General features: G+C 47.6%; 1 protein-coding gene across 2 annotated transcripts in view; it reads left to right on the forward strand.

The window, feature by feature from the left end:
• The first annotated feature begins 595 nt into the window (after nt 1–595).
• ADORA1 (adenosine A1 receptor) overlaps nt 596–14200 on the forward strand; it is a 41225-nt gene continuing 27620 nt past the window's right edge. The window contains exons 1-2 of one of the 2 annotated variants that reach the window (XM_005216653.5): nt 596–676; nt 1495–1927. In XM_005216653.5, the coding sequence (XP_005216710.1) occupies nt 1587–1927 (341 nt within the window). In that variant the 5' untranslated portion in view covers nt 596–676; nt 1495–1586. 2 annotated transcript variants of the gene reach the window in all.

The raw sequence follows: 14200 nt of genomic DNA on the forward strand, positions 1-14200 counted from the left end.
CCTGTCCAACTCTTTGCGACCCCATGAATCGCAGCAGGCCAGGCCTCCCTGTCCATCACCACCTCTCGGAGTTCACCCAAACCCAGGTCCATCGAGTCGGTGATGCCATCCAGCCATCTCATCCTCTGTCGTCCCCTTCTCCTCCTGCCCCCAATCCCTCCCAGCATCAGAGTCTTTTCCAATGAGTCAACTGGAAGAACATTAGCGCCTAAGAAAATGCAGGGGCTGGTTTCATGGGAAAGGAGGGTTTCAGCTCTGAGGGGTAGGAGAGTGTGCCAGGGCTTCCAACTGACTGTTGAGGCAAATGGAGAAGGGGCGTCCTAGAGACTCGCAGGTGCCATGCCCTGCTGTGACCTGGATTCGCACATCAGACCCTACGGAAAGGTCTTCTCTCACTCGGAATCACGGCCTTTGTTTAGAGGAGGGGATGAGGGAGGAGACAGAGGCCCAGGAGGGAGGGGCCGGGGCCGCCCCCGCCGCTCCGGCTGTGCGGAGCCCGGCAGCCTCGCTCCCGCGCCGGGCGACGGAGGCGCCGGGCGCCAGAGTTGAGTCTCAGCCAGTTTACTCTCCCTCTGGATTCTTCAAGCATCCCTGGAGCGAGCGACTGCGCACGGCGTGGAGGTAGGAGGGCGCTTGGACGGAGCCGTTCAGGTGGCTCGGAGCTCTGCCAGCTTTGGTAAGTCTGTACCTCGTTCGCCTGCCGGTCATCCCCAGTGGGGATGAAGGAAAGGGCTGACAGGGACTCCTAGAATCCCCCCCACCCCGGGACCGAATGTTTACGAGGGTCCCTGGCAGAGCCGGACCGGGACTGGGGACAGCTAGGAAGCAGGAGCCAGCCGTGTCTCAGGTTGGGGGGGGGGGGGGTGCTATGGCATGCATGCCCGGCAAAGTGGGAGACGGGGATCCCCGCACCCTGGCCGCTGCTGGGCTCAGTCCTCCACACCCGCGTCTGCCAGACCAGTCCCAGGTGCGAAACTGGGGCGCTACCTCTTTAAAAGCGTCCAGTCTGAGCCTCTGCTGCACCATGTGATTGCTTGAAAGGCAGGGCTGGGAGCCTGGAGGATGGTGAACCGCTGCGCGGAGCCCAGAGCCCAGCCCAGTCTGGCGCAGCCTCTAGCCTCAGGAGGCACCAGGTGCCCAGAACTTTGAGCACCGCCTCTGGGACTCGCTGGCCCCCAGCAGACAGGATGGTGAGCTCCCTGCATCCTGTTCTATGAGCATGGGTAGGTAGAGTCAGGCACCCGGAGCCCTGTGGGTTGTGTGTGTGCTGGGAACTGCCTCACACCTGATAAAAAAAAGCCAGTGGAGGAGTGAGTGCTGCTATTTTAAGTTGTTGAATGGATTCTCTGGGGTTGACAAGGAGAGGGGACAGAGATTAGGCAGAGAAAGGGTTAGCGTATCCCATCGGCTTGGGTAGGCACTAGATGTGCCAAGTGGGGCACATCTCCAAAGGGCAGCTGGAGTTCCAGAGCTGCCTGGCTCCCCTCCCCCCAGGCAGGCCTTCCCACCCTAGGCTTCCGTGACCACAGGTGCTTGCCTCCTGCCCCTTGGTGCCTGTCTGCTGATGTGCCCAGCCTGTGCCCACCATGCCGCCCTCCATCTCGGCCTTCCAGGCCGCATATATTGGCATCGAGGTGCTCATCGCCCTGGTCTCTGTGCCTGGGAACGTGCTGGTGATCTGGGCGGTGAAGGTGAATCAGGCCTTGCGGGATGCCACCTTCTGCTTCATCGTGTCACTGGCAGTGGCTGATGTGGCGGTGGGCGCTCTGGTCATCCCGCTCGCCATCCTCATCAACATTGGGCCGCGGACCTACTTCCACACCTGCCTCAAGGTCGCCTGCCCTGTCCTCATCCTCACTCAGAGCTCCATCCTGGCCCTGCTGGCAATTGCTGTTGACCGCTACCTCCGTGTCAAGATCCCACTCAGGTGAGTTTAGAGCAGCTGCAGGTACCCCATACCGGGAGGCTCGAGGGCCATGTGAAGAGGATAAAAGGTAGAACATAAAACCCCACGTGAGCCGGACTTTCCTTGGGCCGTTATGCCCCAGCTCTCACTCTGCAGCGCCAAGCTGAACTGAAGTTGAAGCAGGAAGGGGCTGGGTGGTTGGAAGAATGTGAACCTAGTAGTGCTTGGGCCCCCAGAGCTGAAGCTGCTGCTGCTCTCCTGATCCGGCCAGGGCACCTGAGGCTGCCTGTCCGGCCCGCGGAGGCGGTGGTGGGGAGGGGCTAGGTGGTGGAGCTGAACTCCACCTGTTTGAGGCAAGTAGAAAGAGCAGAGCAGGTTGCTTGGGTGGGCTGAGGGTGACACACTGCAGACAGGGATGCTGCTTCTCTAGCCAGACCTGGGAAAGCTTCCTAAAGATACTCCATAGCTCTCCTGTTCTCCAGATACCCCTGCGCTAGCCAGCTCCAAGCTCCAGGGCTATCCTGTCGAACCTAAGCAGTCTGATTACCTCTGCCCAACTCCCACTTACGGAATCTCTGTTGCAGGGAGGAGGAGACAGGCTCTTAATGATCCCGTTCTGTTGTGAAACGGGTGTTTCTCCAGTCACAGCAGAGGTCCTTACGCTGTGTCCAGGCAGCACTAGAGTGGGTGGCCCAATAATGGCCGTCCTCTCACGCAGGTGTCAAGCCCACACTGGGGTTCCTTCCCTGGGCCTGCCAGGCCATAGGCTCATCACCAGGCAGTGCCTGGGCCACCAAGTGCCAGCAAATGCCTGGGCACACTGCCAGTGCTGCCTTGCTGGGACATTCTTGTGAGGCGTGCTTGCCTCCTCCTTAAATCTTCTCACTGGTAGATTCCCTCTCTACTGTGAAGTTCTAGCCATCTTTGTCACCAGCCATCCCTGGAGTAGCTTCCATACCTGGGACATGGGGCCCCTGGCCTCACTTGATAATTTTCCCAAGCAAGCCTAGGCACCCACATTTGTCCTGTTTGTACATTTAATTTTTCAAAGCTTCTTTAATGCGCCATTTTTTCCACCTCTTTTCAACATGATTCTGTGAGGGAGGTGAAGTGGAACCTGGTCAAGGGGAAACAGATCCAGAGGCTCTCCTGGGGCTGGCTGGGAACGCAGCCTTAATCCCACAGCCTCCCTTCCTTCCTGACCCCCCGTGTCCTGCCCCTCCATGCCGTGCTCTCTGCCTTGCTTACCCCCCTCACAACACCCGAGTTTTCTAGGAAAGGTGAAGACTGCTGCTCAAGCAAGAGGGGAAGGCGGCCCACAAAGCCTGTGAGCTGAGGGGCCTTCATGCTGTTATCAGCCCCAGGTCACGGCTGGCCTGTGCTGACGAACCTGGTTTCAGTCCATTAGAGTGGTCTGGGCCTCTGAGCCTGGCCATTACAACAAAGTGTTGCCACAATCGGAAAGTCATGCAGATGTGTGAATATAGGAAAGCTGCTTAAGAAATGTGGTCTACTGAGTGGGTGCCAAGGTGAGACAAAGGCCTGGCCGTGATGTAACAGTGATCACAGACTCACAGAATGTGCCCAACTTGTCCTGTGGGGGTGGGGATGGCTGTGCTGGCAGGAACTGCAGGCTCATTCCTGCAGAAGGCAGCTTCTGCCACTCCTTGCTTCAGCCTTGGGGCGGCGGAGTGGCGGCGGGGGAGGTGGTGGTCTTTAGGGGCTATCACTGGAGAGCCAAAGCAGAGGCTTTGGCGTAGAGGCTAAGACTGCAGGCCTGGGTTCAAATCCTTGCTATGAATTCCTAGCTTTATGACTTTAAGAAAGTCACTTATTCACCTCCTTCATTTTTAATTTCCATGTCAATAAAAGGAGACATTAATAATAGTACCTTCCTTCTAGGGTGCTTGGAAGAATATAATAAATTCCTACATATAAAGCACTTAGTACTGTATTATACAATTAGCATTATATGCAGTCCTTAAGTGGTAGGTTTATTTTGTTGCTTTATTATCATTATTAACATATGGGTCTGAATAGGCAAGCCCTGTACTCCCACGCCCCACACGCTCAGCTCTTATATAATAACACATATGCCCATACACACATGTGCACACACACATGTGCACACACACAACACACCACATTCCCCGGGAGGTGTCAAACTACTACGAAACTATATTTATACATGTTTCTTCTCCCTTGCTAGATTGTCATGCCTCAAGGGCGGCAACCTAGCAGTGACCACATTTTGTTAATTCTTACAGATTCTCTAAAATGCCTAGCATAGTGTCTGGCACATAGCAAATGTCTACTCAATGAAAGTCAATTGAATTGGATGAGTGTTCAGAGTCACACGGTGAAGCCTCAGGCAGGCCTCCCAGGGGTCTGACCTCTAACCATCCTGCTGTGGCCTGTCTTCCTGGCTTCCCACCTCAGGATCAGGACCACAGCTGCCCATACCAGCTCAGGCAGCTGCTTCAGAGCCACGTATCAATAGTGCCTGCGAGAAAAAGGCTGCCAGGCCTGGCTTCCAAAGCTGGGATCCCAGAGGCTGGGCTGAAGTGACAGACTCCTCCAGGTCCTTGCTGGTCACTGCCCGGGTCCCTCCTGCAGGAGGAACAGCATGCACGGCTCCACTCTGGGCAGCTGGAGTCAGCAGGCTACCGGGCTGGGAGAATACCTCTTAGCCACAGGCCCCCACGTACCTGATTGCTTGCCCTGACAAGCCAGTCCGAGGCGGATGGGACCCTGGGAGCCAGGGAGTAGCATTGCCTAAGCATTGGTGAAGTATGTATGGGGCATTCAGTGACAGGAATTAGCTGGACCCCTTACTAAGCAAGGCATGATTGGACCGGTCAACCACAACTTTTATTTCTTTCCATTTGGAAGTAACAGCAATTTTAAAAAGTTTAAATTGTTGGTTCATCAATAACCTGTGGTTATTTACATGTATTTTACGGGTTATTTGTGTAGTACCTCCACATGTTTGGCAATGGACACCCTATCCCTCTCATTTCCTGCTTCTAGGGAACCCCTGGATTTTCTTGGTGGCACTGTGTCATCTTGATACCTACACCAGGGGCTTGTTATGGTGAGGAGTGCCACTCCCCAACCACCAAAGCCCTGTCTGTGGAAAGGGGATCTGAGCACAATCTGTCTGTCATCTGGGTTGGTGTGGGGGGAAGGGGTAATGGGCATTTGGGAGTAAGAAATACATGAGTTTGAACCTTGCTGTGTTACAAACTAGCTGTTCAACCTTTAATAAGCTATTTGATCTCTCTGAGCCTCCTCTTTGCCACCCCGCCCCTTGCTACCTGCATTCTGGATTTGAGGTCTCTGAGGTTCCTTTCACCTCTAACTTTCTATGGTTATTTCTCATCATGACTCCTGCCAATACTCTGTTGAAATCCTAGGAAGATTGTGTTGTGTTTTTTAGCTCCTAGTGGTGATGAGCTACACATAGTACTATATTTGTGTGTGTGTGTGTGTGTGTGTGTGTGCGTGCGCGTGTGTGCGTGCACTCAACCACTCAGTCATGTCCAACTCTTTGCTGCCCCATGAACTGCAGCCTGCCTGGCTCCTCTGTCCATGGAATTTTTCAGGCAAGAATACTGAAGCAGGTTGCCATTTTCCCCTCCAAGGGATCTTCCCAACCCAAGGATTGAACCCGCATCTCCTGCATTGGCAGGCAGATTCTTTACCACCGGCCCCCTGTGAAGTAGTCATATTTTTTTTATTATTATTAAATGAGATAAAGCATAATGCTCATAGTTTCTTGCTGGTAGAGATTATTATCCCCATTCTAGATACTTCTATAGATAAACTAAAGTCTAAAGCTCAGAACATTTCAGTAATTTGCTCAAATATCTTATCAGGAGCAGAGAGAGGATTTGAATCCAGGCCTAGTGCATGCATGCATGCATGCTAAATTGCTTCAGTTGTGTCCAACTCTTTGTGACCCTATGGACTGTAACCCACCAGGCTCCTCTGTCCATGGGATTCTCCAGGCAAGAATACTGGAATGGGTTGCCATTTCCTCCTCTAGGGGATCTTCCTGACCCAGTGATCCACATTTTGTCTGTTATATCTCCTTCATTAGCAGGCCAATTCTTTACCACTAGCACGACCTGGGAAGCCCTTAACTAGTGAGCCCATGTGTATTTTGAATCAGCCTCTAGAAGCTATAGGATTTAAGGAGGAGTTGCCTCCAGGCTGTCAGTGGGGGTGATTTTGCTCCTCTTATTTTTACCATGGACTCTACACTCTGCTCCAGCCCATGCTTGACGGCTCTCTCTCCCTCCTCACCTTTTCTCCAGTGGGCATTTGAGCCTCTGGCAGCCCTGCCTCTGTCCACAGCTGGAGGCCTGCCCAACTGGGCTGCTGACCAGGGAAGTACAGCAGAGTGTGGGGGAGGCCAGATTACTGGACCAGAGCTCTGACAGGGAAAGAAATTTGATAGATTAAGGTATGTTTGCTCTTAGGCATCAATTTAGGCAACCCCAACTCTCCAGCCACCCTGGGCTTTTCTGGACAGGTTAAGTGCCTCCTGTTCTTGAACCAGCAGGCGCTCATCTGTGGCCTCAGGGTCCCAGAATAATTGCTCTTCTGTGGCGCCATCTGTTTTCAGAAGACATAGGTCACCTCTAGCTCCTCTGTCTAAGGATGGGTTACTCCTTGGCTTAGAGTGTCTGAGACAGAAGAGGAGTGACAGCAACCCTGAAGCCCAACTCCCTCACATGTGGAGAAGAGGAAACAGAAGCACAGAGTTCCAGCGTTTTCAAGGTCACTCAGCCACAGGCTGTTTTCTCCTCCTCATTCTGACTGTTGTTCCCCAGCCTCTGATGTAAAAGGCAATCATCCTCAAGGACTAGAACAGAGAAATTCAGCCTCTACAGCTTGCCAGCAAATTCATGATGGGTCTAGAAGGGAAAAGTGATGGAGAGATGTCAGCTTTGTGATTAAAAAAATAGTGTCTTTGCTTGGACTAGGGATAGCCTTCAGATGGATTATGTTAAAGATCGTGCTAAGCACTCTGGATTAGATTCAGTGGTGAAAGCTCCCACTAGCTGGCATTGGAATGGCATCTAGGAAGCCTCCAAGTGCTTTAGGAGCAAGATACCCCGGTGGAAATGCTGCTTGGAAGCAAGGGAACAGCCAAGATACCTTCTGGATAACCCCTCTACCCAGAGATCATGGGGTAGAGTTTTAGAGGCTGTGCCCTGACATTTTATATTTATTTCCAAGCATAAAAGCAATCCATATTTATTGTAAAAATTTTGAGAAATATAGAAAAGAATAAAGATGATAAAATGTTAGTAGCTCAGTCATGTCTGACTCTTTGTGACTGTAGCCCACCAGGCTCCTCTGTCCATGGAGTCCTCTGGGCAAGGATACTGGAGTGGGTAACCATTCCCTCCTCCAGGGGATCTTCTTAACCCAAGGATCAAACCTGGGTCTCCCACATTGTGGACAGATTCTTTACCATCTGAGCCACTCAGGTCTCCAAAATTACCAGTAATTCTGCCACCTGCACATGACTACTGTTAACTTTCTGGTGTTCCAGAAAATTTTCCCACATAGATGATAGATGGATAGATAGATAATTATGTTTTTATGTAGTTGAGTACATCAATGATTTTTATATCCTATTTTATTCACTTAATGTTATAAGCATTTCCCCATCAATAAAAATATTTTCTAAGGATTTTTATAATGATATAATATTGAATTGGCTTTTTACTCATCTTTTAGGTTTTAGCTAAAGCAGCACCTTCATAGAGAGGCCTTCTCTGACCCCCTCCTCAGCTAACCCAGTTTCATTTCCTCTGTTATTTACTTAGGTTGGATATATTTCTCCTTCCCATCTCTCCTGGCCCAGGTAGTTCTTTCTGGATTTAGTAAGCACCGAAAGGGCAGGAACACATCTGCTCACATACTGATGTCTATCCCATGCCTGGCACAGAATAGCCATACTGTAAACATTTTTAAATAAATGATTATCACATTTTGTTGATTCATTCTTATAATTTTGACTTTTTAGATTATTACTGATTTTTAAATTTTTACAAATGACACTACAGTGATATCCACAGTTCACATTGTTTGTAGGATCAGGGCCAAGCCTAGAACTCTGGATTGTGCCTCCTAGTAAATGGCACAGCTTCTACCTGTAAGAGATTTTACAATTTAAATATTCCCCAACTCCTTGTCCTCCTACTCTCCCTGCTCCTCCTGCCCAGTTTCATGAAAACTGCAAATCTCCATAGCTGCATGTGGCATTTCTCTGCTCACTTGCCCTTCTGAGCTAGGTAGGGCAGGAATGACTGGGCCCCAAGGCCAGTCCACAGGAGGCCTGGGCATCCTGTTTCTTTGTGTCTTGGTCAGGAGAGCACCCCCTAGAGGAGAGGGGCTTGGAGTATGGTACTTCCTGGTTGGCCTCATCCGGCAGGGTGGGCACAGGACAGAGAGGAAGAAGGGTACCTGACTCCTTGAACTGCATGAATCACCTCTTTAGCCTCAGTCTCTTAACTCAAGCCCAGAGGAGGCTATCAGCTGCTGCAGAAGAAAGAAAAGGCTAGCAGCTGAAGGTGGGGTGGGATACAGAGGAAAGACAGGTAGGTGGGCCTTGGTATTCGTATCTCCTTGGAAATACTGGCTTGGGGGTGGGCAGACAGAGTGGGGAAGCTGGCAATGGACTTCCCTGACCCCTTCCCCCAAAAAAGGAGATCAGACATCTTATCTTGCAATGTTCCTCACCTTGGAATTTTTTTTCTTTAGCAGGATCGCAGAGAGCTGTTCAGTTAGGGAGCTGGTTATATCCATTTGTCTATTTCATAAACATACTTTTTTGTACTGACCATTTATTGGGTACTTTGTGGGGCCTGGGGATACAGAGATGGGTGGGTTGGATTGGTCTCTATCTCTGTCTGGGGGTGCTTAGATGCTGCTGAAGTTGTGGGTTCCTATATGCCAAGGTGGCCAAGTAGAAAATCCCAACCTGTCTATGGTGGGAGTAGGGGTAGCTGGAGAGCTGGAATCCAGCCCCTGACCCTTTGCAGTGCTTGGGCTGGTTGTCTGGGCCTGACTCCACATCCACTCTCTGTAGCCCTGGTCATGGTAGAGAGGGCCTTTGGGACTATCTTCCTACCACCTGCTTTCAGAACTCTGTTCTTCAGGAGAGGAGGGTAACTGATTTGTTAACCCTAATTTGTCTCCACTATGGTCAGAGGTTCATGACATTGTACAGTAGACAGGGATCAAGACCATCCCCATGGAAAAGAAATGCAAAAAAGCAAAATGGCTGTCTGAGGAGGCCTTACAAATAGCTGTGAAAAGAAGAGAAGCGAAAAACAAAGGAAAAAAGGAAAGATATAAGCATCTGAATGCAGAGTTCCAAAGAATAGCAAGAAGAGATAAGAAAGCCTTCCTCAGTGATCAATGCAAAGAAATAGAGGAAAAAACAGAATGGGAAAGACTAGAGATGTCTTCAAGAAAATTAGAGACACCAAGGGAACATTTCATGCGAAGATGGGCTCAATAAAGGACAGAAATGGTATGGACCTAACAGAAGAAGAAGATATTAAGAAGAGGTGGCAAGAATATACAGAAAAACTGTACAAAAAGGATCTTCACGACCCAGATAATCCTGATGGTGTGATCACTCACCTAGAGCCAGATATCCTGGAATGTGAAGTCAAGTGGGCCTCAGAAAGCATCACTACAAACAAAGCCAGTGGAGGTGATGGAATTCCATTTGAACTATTTCAAATCCTGAAAGATGATGCTATGAAAGTGCTGCACTCAATATGCCAGCAAATTTGGAAAACTCAGCAGTGGCCACAGGACTGGAAAAGGTTAGTTTTCATTCCAATCCCAAAGAAAGGCAATGCCAAAGAACGCTCAAACTACCACACAATTGCACTCATCTCACATGCTAGTAAAGTAATGCTCAAAATTCTCCAAGCCAGGCTTTAGCAATATGTGAACCGTGAACCTCCAGATGTTCAAGCTGGTTTTAGAAAAGGCAGAGGAACCAGAGATCAAATTGCCAACATCTGCTGGATCATCAAGAAAGCAAGAGAGTTCCAGAAAAATATCTATTTCTGCTTTATTGACTATGCCAAAGCCCTTGACTGTGTGGATCACAATAAACTGTGGAAAATTCTGAAAGAGATGGGAATACCAGACCCCCTGACCTGCCTTTTGAGAAACCTATATGCAGGTCAGGAAGCAACAGTTAGAACTGGACATGGAACAACAGACTGGTTCCAACTAGGAAAAGGAGTACGTCAAGGCTGTATATTGTCACCCTGCTTATTTAACTTCTATGCAGAGTACATCATGAGAAACCCTGGGCTGGAAGAAGCACAAGCTGGAATCAAGATTGCCAGGAGAAATATCAATAACCTCAGATATGCAGATGACACCACCCTCATGGCAGAAAGTGAAGAGGAACTAAAAAGCCTCTTGCTGAAAGTGAAAGAGGAGAGTGAAAACATTGGCTTAAAGCTCAGCATTCAGATAATGAAGATCGTGGCATCTGGTCCCATCACTTCATGGGAAATATATGGGGAAACAGTGTCAGACTTTATTTTGGGGGACTCCAAAATCACTGCAGATGGTGATTGCAGCCATGAAATTAAAAGACGCTTACTCCTTGGAAGAAAAGTTATGACCAACCTAGACAGCATATTAAAAAGCAGAGACATTACTTTGCCAACAAAGGTCCATCTAGTCAAGGCTATGGTTTTTCCAGTGGTCCTGTATGGTTGTGAGAGTTGGACTGTGAAGAAAGCTGAGCACTGAAGAATTGATGCTTTTGAACTGTAGTGCTGGAGAAGACTCTTGAGAGTCCCTTGGACTGCAAGGAGATCCAACCAGTCCATTCTGAAGGAGATCAGTCCTGGGATTTCTTTGGAAGGAAAGATGCTAAAGCTGAAACTCCAGTACTTTGGCCACCTCATGCAAAGAGTTGACTCATTGGAAAAGACTCTGATGCTGGGACGGATTGGGGCCAGGAGGAGAAGGGGACGACAGAGGATGAGATGGCTGGATGGCATCACTGATTCAATGGACGTGAGTCTGAGTGAACTCCGGGAGTTGGTGATGGACAGGGAGGCCTGGCGTGCTGTGATTCATGGGGTGGCAAAGAGTCGGACGCAACTGAGCAACTGAAGTGAACTGAATTTGTCTCCACACAGGGCCCTAATTTAGAGATATCTGTTCATTCATTCATAGGAGGCATCCTATGTGCCAGGCATTTTTATGGACACTTGAAATACATTCATTAATAGAACAAAGATTTTCATGGAGCTTGCAGGCTAGTTGGGTTGGTAGACAGATGCTAAATAAAAAACATAAAACCTAATATGTAGAGTGTTAGAAGGTAAAACATAGGGAGCCCAGCCTGGCACTCTGTTACAACCTAGAGGGGTGGGATGGGGTGAGGGAGGGAGGCTCAAGAGGGAGGGGATGTGTATAGAATTATGGCTGATTCGCATTGTTGTATGGCAGAAACCAACACAACACTGTAAAGCAATTTTCCTCCAATTAAAACAGAAAAAAGAGCAGGGCAAATGAAATTGGAAATGCCAGGATAGGGGCTGGCGGGCTGGGGGTGGTGGTGGTGGTGTTGGTTTTGCAATTATTAATGGAGTGATAATTGAGGCTTTCTTGAGAAGATGCTGTTTGAGCACAAACTTGGGGATGAGGAACTCTGCCATGCAGATATTGGGAGAATAATCCACGCTGAGGAAATAATTAGAGCAAAGTTTCTGGGGAAGAAATGTACCCAAAGTGGTAGCAAGGAAGTCTGTGCAGCTGAGAAAAAAGGAGAGACTGGTTGAAGATAAGGCTGAAAAGTTTATAAACTGCTGGCTTGGAAGCTACTGGAAGGACATTGGCTTTTACTCTGAGGGAAATGGGAAGCTATTACAGGTTTAGAACAAGGAAGTGATATGATATTACTGACTTAGGTTTTCAATGCTCACTCTGACTGATGTGTGGAAATAGAGTGGAAAGCAGAAATTCAGGCAAGAGAAGAGGGAAGTGACTTGAATAAGAATGATAAAATAGCAAGCAGAGGAGATGGTAAGAAGTGATTAATTCTGGGTGTACACTTTCAATTTTTAACATTTTTTATTGTTTTTACTGTATCCTTCCCTGGTTGGCTGAGATGGTAAAGAATCTGCCTGCAATGAGGGAGACCTGGGTTCAATTCCTGGGTTGGGAAGATCTCCTGGAGGAGGGCATGGCAATCCACTACAGTACTCTTGTCTAGAGAATCCCATGGACAGAGGAGCCTGGTGGGCTGCAGTCCATACAGTCGCAGAGTCAGACATGACTGAGGGACTAAGCACACCCTTTTTATTGGGATAAAATATTCACACAATAAAGTACATAGTCTTACATGTACAGCTAAATAAACTTTTTCACATATGGATATATCTGTGTAACTACCACCCAGATCGATATTTGGAACAATTTCAGCACCCTTAAGGTACTTTCCAAAAGATAATCACTATTCTTTTATCCCCATAGATTGATGTTGCCTGTTTTTGAACTTTCATAAAGGGAATTGAGTAGTATATCCTCCTTTCTGTCTGGCTTCTGAAGCTTAAAATTGTGTCTGAGATTTATCTGTACTATTGAATGAAATACTAGGTTTTGCTTGTTTTTTTTTTTTTTTTTTCTCATTGTTATTAGAATTCCATTGAATGAATATGCCATGATCTGTTTAATTCTGGATATATTTGGAAGAAAGAAAAATTTGTTTATGGCTTGAATGTGGAGTGTGAGAGAAAGAAGAGTTGAGAATGACCAAGATTTTAGTTCTAAGCAACTGGAAGTATGGAATGTGCATTATCCAAGGTGGAAAAGGCTATAGGTGATACAAGTTGTGGGAGCAGTAAAAGGAGTTCAGATTTAGACATGTTGAATTGTCTGTATCTATTAAATACCTCAGTGAAATGTTGAGCAGGCAGCTGGATGGATATACGAGGATGGAGTTCAGGAGAGAAGTCTGGGCTGGGGATGTGAATGTGAGAGCCATTGGCATGTAGATAGTGCTTAAATCCATAAGGCTAGATGAGCTCACCAAGAGAGAAAGTGGAAATAAAGAAGAGGATGCAGATGATATGATACTATACATAGAAAATTCTAAAGACACCATCAGAAAACTACCAGAGTTCATCAATGAACTTGGTAAAGTTGTAAGATACTAAATTAATATACAGAAATCGGCTGCATTTCTATATACTAACAATGAAATATCAGAAAGAGAAATTAAGAAAACAATCTCATTTACCATTGCACCCAAAAGAATACAATACCTGGGGATAAACCTACCTAAAAGACAAAAGATCTGTAGTCTGAAAACTATAAGACATCAACGAAAGAAACTGAAGATGATGCAAACAGATGGAAAGATACACCATGTTCTTGGATTAGAAGAATTGATATTGTTTAAATGACTATACTACCCAAGGCAATCTACAAATTCAGTGCAATCGCTGTCAAAATACCAATGTCACTTTTCACATTTGTATGGAAAGACAAAAGACACAGAATATAATCTTGACACAATCTTGAGAAAGAAGAACAGAGCTGGAGGAATCACATTCCTTGCCTTACGTAATCAAAACAGTATGGTAGTCACACAGACACACACACACACACACGGATCAATGGAACAGAACAGAGATCCGAGAAATAAACCCATGCACGTATGGTCAGTTAATCTGCGACAAAGTAGGCAAGAGTACACAATGGAGAAAAGATGATCTTTTCACAAGTGGTGCTGGGAAAACTGCTGCTGCTAAGTCGCTTCAGTCGAGTCCGACTCTGTGCGACCCCGTAGACGGCAGCCCAACAGGCTCCGCCGTCCCTGGGATTCTCCAGGCAAGAACACTGGAGTGGGTTGCCATTTCCTTCTCCAGTGCATGAAAGTGAAAAGTGAAAGTGAAGTCGCTCAGTCGTGTCCGATTCTTAGCGACTCCATGGACTGCAGCCTACCAGGCTCCTCCGTCCATGGGACTTTCCAGGCAAGAGTACTGGAGTGGGGTACCATTGCCTTCTGGATAGTTACATGTTAAAGAATGAAATTACAACATTCTCTAATACTGCATACAAAAATAAAGTCAAAATGGATTAAAAACCTAAATGTAAGACTGGATACTATGAAACTGCTAGAGGAAAAACATAGGTAGAAGACTCTTTGACATAAATCTCAGCAATATTTTTTTTGGATCCATCTCCTAGAGTATTGGAAATAAAAACAAAAACAACAAATGG

Source organism: Bos taurus, chromosome 16, assembly GCF_002263795.3.
Source record: "Bos taurus isolate L1 Dominette 01449 registration number 42190680 breed Hereford chromosome 16, ARS-UCD2.0, whole genome shotgun sequence".
In the NCBI taxonomy this organism is placed as follows: Eukaryota; Metazoa; Chordata; class Mammalia; order Artiodactyla; family Bovidae; genus Bos; species Bos taurus.